This window comes from Salvelinus sp. IW2-2015, linkage group LG17, assembly GCF_002910315.2.
Source record: "Salvelinus sp. IW2-2015 linkage group LG17, ASM291031v2, whole genome shotgun sequence".
Classification (NCBI taxonomy): domain Eukaryota; kingdom Metazoa; phylum Chordata; class Actinopteri; order Salmoniformes; family Salmonidae; genus Salvelinus; species Salvelinus sp. IW2-2015.
In genome coordinates, this window is record NC_036857.1 from 9569029 (window position 1) to 9576684 (window position 7656).

The following is a 7656-nucleotide window of genomic DNA, read 5'->3' on the forward strand; positions in this document are numbered from 1 at the left end:
TATACAGCAGATAGAGGAGTTACATTTACCTTTTAAGGTGAATTAGGGGCGTATTTCAAGTTATAATGCTCCTTTTTTTTACGACAGGTCTGACTTATAATGGGAAATATGCGTATGTATTGCTTGCGCCAAGTTTATAAATCTCAATATTTTTTATATTTGGTGTTAAATTTACAATGGTTATAAATGAGGCCCCAGGAATCTACAGGAGGGATTGAATGTCTCTGCTGTAACCAAGAAGTTTGATCTTGACATCTAGCCACTTAGCTAGCAAGTTAGCCAACCAAATGCATAGCTGGTGTCCTGAGCTTTGAAATCATTTATTTGACACATCTTAGATTTCTTCTAATTATATTTAACTTATAGTTATAAGCAGTGGCGTAGCACGCAACCCCACAGCCCCCGCTGTATTGAAAATCATACCGTCGGTATTTCAAAATACCCCGGTATACAGTATAAACGGTATATCACTCAAGTCTAGGAAGTATGTTATACAAAATGAGAATAACATTACCTTATGAATGAGGATAACCTAGGAACTACAGATAAATGCATAGTAATGTTTAATTCTGTACCATCTTTAGATTAAATCCAATTGTCATTGTTATATGAAACCATTTGATCATACAGCATCCATATAGTTTCCAGTCTGAGAAGCCATAATTGTCGTTCTGTGTGTGTTCCTGAACAAGGTTCCTCCAATGACGTTGAGAGGAATATTGTGGGACCAAAGCGGAGTGACAGTGTGGTGATACCTGCCTGCCTGTTTGCCTGCCTGTAGCGGCTCAACGGAGGCGTTTTGCAACAACAGGCCTTGCAGGATCAGTGGCTTTTCATTCCCCTGTTATTCTCAGCAGGGAGGTGTGGAGACAGAAAGAGAGGCATTATAAAAACCTCCCTGYTATTACAGTGAAGAAGGAGAGAGAACAAAGCACTGCTCTGATCCCTCATGTTCAGGTCAAAGCCTTCACATTGTGTGTTAATTAAAACACCAGTAGTTGCTGAATAAACCACTGCCAGTCATACAGGAGAACAGGAAAGCATTGTTGTGTCAAGGTAGTGTAGCTTACCTGTAGCTAAAGCATTGTAGCATCTACATAGTGTAGCATTATGATGTGATGATTGTAATGGAGTGAAGGTGCAATTATGTGGAATTGCACATTTTCAGATGATTGTTAAGTACTTCACACCTGAATAGACTTCTGTTAGGCCATGTAGAAGTCAATTATTTATACATTATTATGTGGGTAGCTATTACACAGTACTGGAAGAATATTGCAATTTGAAGCTCTATATCAACTGGGGGGCAGGAAATGTCTGTGACAAGTTGACCACAGTGAGACAGAACAGTTTAACCTTCAAGCTTGCACCTTGCTCAGTTACAGTGCAATGTCAGGAGCTGTCACTGCTTACAGAATCACTATGGTCCCTGGTGAGGAGAGTTGTCCACTGCTATCACTGTACCTCTGGATTCATTAGAAGAGTTCTCCAGGGAAACGTTTGAAATGTTTTGCCGGTAGCACTCCTCTGGGATCAAACAAGGTTGACCTCTACTACTCATGAGTGTAGATGTCGTTGCCATGGAGCATGATGGTGTACTTTGATAACAGCTCACTGAGGAAGAGGTTTGTCTTTGAGACAGATGGATAGTTATGCTCCTTGTGAGTTCAGACATGGTGGTCAAGCAGAACGCAGAAGTTATTTATGATGATTCGCCTTTAAGTTGCCTCAGCCTGCAGTGCTGGCTTGTAGAAAAGCTCTCCTACAATTTGTGAACTTTTGTAACACCCATAGCTGATTTTTATTTAATTTTTTTTATATATATGTGAGAGCCAGACAGCGAGAGAGATCAAATGAATCATTAATTTAGCCAAAAAAGTAGTAAATGGCATCAGCCGTTAATTCAATAAGCAACTGATATTAGTCATGGCTTATGTGCAGGAATGAGACATTTTGTGCGTTCTGGGCTTTTCTGTGAAGGTGTTTTTAAGCAAGACATGAACTGATTATACTCTGTGATAGTGGCAGAATACGATGTGACTGTAATTCCTCACCTATATTCACACTGTAATTACTTTTCTCACAAAACTGTGAATTTGAAAAGAGATGATACTGAATATAACTTCACACGTCCTACCCGCCAGTCTGGCTATTCTCCATGGAAGCTTAGCAAAGACACCGAGGCCAAATGATTGATCAAATTGCTTTCAGTATAGATGTCAGATGGCATGTCCTGCTGCTCTGTGTGTCTGACAGAGATGTCAGATGACATGTCCTGCTGCTCTATGTGTCTGACAGAGATGGTCAGATGCCATGTCCTGCTGCTCTGTGTGTCTGACAGAGATGTCAGATGGCATGTCCTGCTGCTCTGTGTGTCTGACAGGGATGGGATCAGAGCTCTGTGATGGTGGATGGCCGCCATTCAGTATTCAGGCCAGATGTTCAATCACATGTAAATGGATCCGTGCTTAATGAAGGTCGTGACCTCTGAGAGACTGATGGCAGACTGGGGTGAACTGAAGAGGGGATGGTCCCGACTCCAGTGTCAGCGGGCCAAAAGTGCCACCGGGGATCATGGAAGCTCTTCTATAGATGAGTGAGAAGTGCTGCTGTGCAAAACTAGATCAGGTTTATGATGGTAAAGAAAGATAGAAATTGCCATGATGAGATCAGGAGGAGGAGTCCTTGACTAAATGGATTTCAGCGCAGAAAACAAACATACAAAGACTGTCTGATACTGTGTAGAAACACCACAAAGAACCTGACCTTCTGTCTACATGCACATTTATTTTGTGTTCTTTCATTCTTTGGACTAATGTTAATTGCTTCATGTCTGTACTCTCTCCTTCTTCTTCAGTCTAGAGTAGGATTTAAGTGTTTTTTTTACATCATGCCACACCGGTGATTTATGTGGTAGCCGGAGCCGTAGACAGAACCTTCAATAAGCTGTTGTGCTTTTATAAGACAGGTTCAGGTGGATTCTGGGAGGTGACCTCTGAATTCTAGCATTGTATTTCATTCGTAGTGCCTCTGTGTTCATGATGAATGTATCCAGATACCTGCTGAACATTTTGTTCATATGGCTCCACTCTACTGCATATGATCTAAACATGCAAGATCTCACCAATGTCATATCAATGATTAATTCACTCATTTGACAATATCCTCCTACGGAGTTAATAATATCATATGTGTGCTACGCTAAATATTGTTGTTCTACTCAATTATTCATTTTGAGGTATTGTGTTTCCATGGTGTGGCTGTTGATAGATCATAATGCTCAGGAAACCATCTGAATAATGAAAACCATAATGTTGCTGCTCAATAGACTCTTTTTAGGATGTGGAAAGTAGACAAATGTGGGAGGAAACTAAGTGTCTTTGTTAACCCCCACATGATATATTATGTATGATATTTTAGACGCCAGATCAAACTGTAGATTTTCCCGGACAAAAGATAGATTTTAATTTTGGCTCATCTTACAAAAATAAATCAAACTAAATTCTATTGAGTGTGATTAATGCTTTTCTGTGTAACACATTTAAATCTAACATTCAAAATGTGTGTTAAGGAAATGTGCTGGGTATGATATTTTATATCCTAAACAACAAAATAAAAATGTTTACTTTTCATTTCTAATTTTGGAACTCCAAATAAGGCTATAACTATACTGTATCACAGAGCTATAGTAAAGTAAAATGTTAAACATATACAGTTGAAGTTTACATACACCTTAGACAAATACATTTAAACTCAGTTCTTCACAAATCCTGACATTTATACCTAGTAAAAATTCCCTGTCTTAGGTCAGTTAGGATCACCACTTTTATTTTAAGAATGTGAAATGTCAGAATAATAGTAGAGAGAATGATTTATTTAAGCTTTTATTTCTTTCATCACATTCCCAGTGGGTCAGAAGTTTACAYACACTCAATTAGTGTTTGGTAGCATTGCCTTGAAATTGTTGAACTTGGGTCAAACGTTTCGGGTAGCCTTCCACAAGGTTCCCACAATAAGTTGGGTGAATTTTGGCCCATTCCTCCTGACAGAGCTGGTGTAACTGAGTCAGGTTTGTAGGCCTCCTTGATCACACACAATTATTCAGTTCTGCCCACAGATTTTCTATGGGATTGAGGTCAAGGCTTTGTGATGGCCACTCCAATACCTTGACTTTGTTGTCTTTAATTTTGACACAACTTTGGAAGTATGCTTGAGGTCATTGTCCATTTGGAAGACCCATTTGCGACCAGGCTTTACATTCCTGACTGATGTCTTGAGATGTTGCTTCAATATATCCACATAATTTTCCATCCTCATGATGCCATCTATTTTGTGAAGTGCACCAGTCCCTCCTGTAGCAAAGCACACCCACAACATGATGCTGCCACCCCCGTGCTTCACTGTTGGGATGGTGTTCTTCGGCTTGCAAGCCTCCCCCTTTTTCTTCCAAACATAACAATGGTCATTATGGCCAAACAGTTCTATTTTTGTTTCATCAGACCAGAGGACATTTCTCCAAAAATTATGATCTTTGTCCCCATGTGCAGTTGCAAACCGTAGTCTGGCTTTTTTATGGCGGTTTTGGAGCAGTGGCTTCTTCCTTGCTGAGCGGCCTTTCAGGTTATGTCGATATAGGACTCGTTTTACTGTGGATATGGATACTTTTGTAACTGTTTCCTCCAGCATCTTCACAAGGTACTTTTGATGTTGTTCTGAGATTGATTTGCACTTTTCTCACCAAAGTACGTTCATCTCTAGGAGACAGAACGCGTCTCTTCCTGAGCAGTATGACAGCTGCGTGGTCCCATGGTGTTTATACTTGCGTACTATTGTTTGTACAGATGAACGTGGTACCTTCAGGCATTTAGAATTTGCTCCCAAGGGTGAACCAGACTTGTGGAGATCTACAACAACAAAAAATTGACGTCTTGGCTGATTTCTTTTGATTTTCCCATGATGTCAAGCAAAGAGGCACTGATTTTGAAGGTAGGCCTTGACATACATCCACAGGTACACCTCCAATTGACTCAAATGATGTCAATTAGCCGATCAGTAGCTTCTAAAGCCATGACATMATTTTCTGGAATTTTCCAGGCTGTTTAAAGGCACAGTCAACTTGGTGTATGTAAACTTCTGACCCACTGGAATTTGTGTAGTGGTTGAAAAACGAGTTTTAATGACTCCAACCTAAGTGTATGTAAACTTCCGACTTCAACCGTATGTATGGATAGAATGTGCCGTCAGGTTGTGCGTGTAAGCGGAAAGGTGGCCCTGGCTAGACTGGTGCCATTTTTCAATCTCTAAAAGGTCTTGTCTCCTGGGGAACAATCCTGAGGCACTCAACACTCACACTAACATTAACCAGTTCAGTGTCAACGCTCTCTGTGACTCCAGTATATCCAGTCAGGTTGTGATGACTGTGTTCTGTTTCTCTCTACAGGAGACATGCCTCTCTGCCCATCGACGTCACAGAGAGCCCTTCCAGTCTGATGTCGGCCGGCTGCAGGAGAAGTTTCCCCTGCCGCAAGTGGAAGTCCGCCTCTTTTGGGTACAGTAACATGTTATTGTTGTCCGGGTGTGTATGTGTCAAGTGTGTTCAGTGTAGCTATATGGAGCCCTAAAGCATGATAGCACTGAAATATTTGGTTTGTCTTTAATCACAACAGGACCCTTCAAGCTCAAGATGGCTTAGTGTTTGATGTGATTATGTTGCTGATGTGAGCACAGTTCCCAATACATTGGCTTTCTGGTAGTTATGTTGCACCATTTTTGAATCTTTACAGGCATATTCTAGTGAGCTGGTTGTGACACAGCATCTATCTGGGGACATGTCTGTTTTTTCTCTATACTCATTCTAATGTTGACATTCATAACGGGCATCCTGCTAATGAGATATGATGTTGCTGTACAATACCTGCCTCTATCTCTTATGCATTAGCCAGGAATGGTCTGGAGCCTGAGAGCTTCTCAACAAACGAGATGGACGAGATTAGAGCACAAATAACACACACACACACACACACACACACACACACACACACACACACACACACACACACACACACACACACACACACACACACAGCTTCAAAAGGTTGATGGGGGTTTCAACGCCTCTTCATTGCGCTGTGCTTCATCATCAAATAGCAATGAGCTCCCACCCCATAGCCTACCCTCCTCATTACAGGCCAGAAATATCCCCCAAACTCATACCAGGCTAATTTCCAAAATATGTAACAGCTGTGGTATATGGAAATGAGGGAGAGAGAGACCTGGGATATGGGTATCTGATATTTTAGATGGGAATAAATTGTGAAGATATCATGAAGTGTGTCATTTATTTAAATGCCACAGGGTTCTATGAAGTCTTACAGAAGAGATGATGGTGAACGTACTGGGTAAATTAGTATGTCAGATCACCCGTGACAACTGTGGTCTTTACCCCATGTTTGTTTCAGGAACACATTTAGGAGCTAATAGGTGAAGTGGGTTATGACAGCCATGTGATTGAAGTGTGAAAGGCTGGATTGGCAGCTCTGTTTGTTATCGTTTGTGCTTCATCATCTCCCAGACTCATTAGCATAATTAGCCCCTAGCTACCAATCAGCTGACTGACGAGACAGCACAGTGCTCCAATATGCCCCCAACACATTGGTTATTTATTTGGACAATTTACTGATTTGTTATACTTGGCTGCTATGTTAATTTAGCCCCCAGGTGGTTATTACATTAAATGTATTAACATTATTACCAAGTGTTAATTACTACAGCTCAGCATTTTATTTGTGTGTGTGTGTGTGTGTCAAATCAAATCAAATTTTATTTGTCACATACACATGGTTAGCAGATGTTAATGCGAGTGTAGCGAAATGCTTGTGCTTCTAGTTCCGACAATGCAGTAATAACCAACCCCATATCACCTCCACCCTACCTGACACCCTAGACCCACTCCAATTGCTTACCGACCCAATATGTCCGCAGATGACGCAATCGCAACCACACCTGCACCACTGCCCTAACCCATCTGGACAAGAGGAATACCTATGTGAGAATGCTGTTCATCGACTACAGCTCAGCATTTACACCATAGTACCCTCCAAACTCAATCATCAAGCTCGAGACCCTGGTCTCGACCCCGCCTGTGCAACTGGGTACTGGACTTCCTGATGGGCCGCCCCAGGTGGTGAGGGTAGGAAACAACATCTCCACCCCGCTGATCCTCAACACTGGGGCCCCACAAGGGTGCGTTTCTGAGCCTCTCCTGTACTCCCTGTTCACCCACGACTGCGTGGCCATGCACGCCTCCAACTCAATCACCAAGTTTGCGGACGACACCTACAGTGGTAGGCTTGATTTACCAACAACGACGAGAGGGCCTACAGGGAGGAGGTGAGGGCCCTCGGAGTGTGGTGTCAGGAAAATAACTTCACACTCAACGTCAACAAAAAAGGAGATGATCATGGACTTCAGGAAACAGCAGAGGGAGCACCCCCTATCCACATCGACGGGACAGTAGTGGAGAGGGTAGTAATTTAAGTTCCTCGGTGTACACATCACGGACAAACTGAATTGGTCAACCCACACAGACAGCGTTGTGAAGAAGGCGCAGCACACTCTCAACCTAAGGAGGCTGAAGAAATTTGGCTTGACACCAAA

The 7656-nt window shown here is 42.0% G+C and overlaps 1 protein-coding gene across 1 annotated transcript in view; it reads left to right on the plus strand.

Annotated features, from left to right (window-relative positions):
• LOC111976689 (IQ motif and SEC7 domain-containing protein 1-like) overlaps positions 1–7656 on the plus strand; it is a 235063-nt gene that overhangs the window by 62776 nt on the left and 164631 nt on the right. Inside the window, 1 exon segment of the mRNA XM_024005711.3 lies at positions 5441–5548. Coding sequence (XP_023861479.1) covers positions 5441–5548 — 108 coding nt within the window.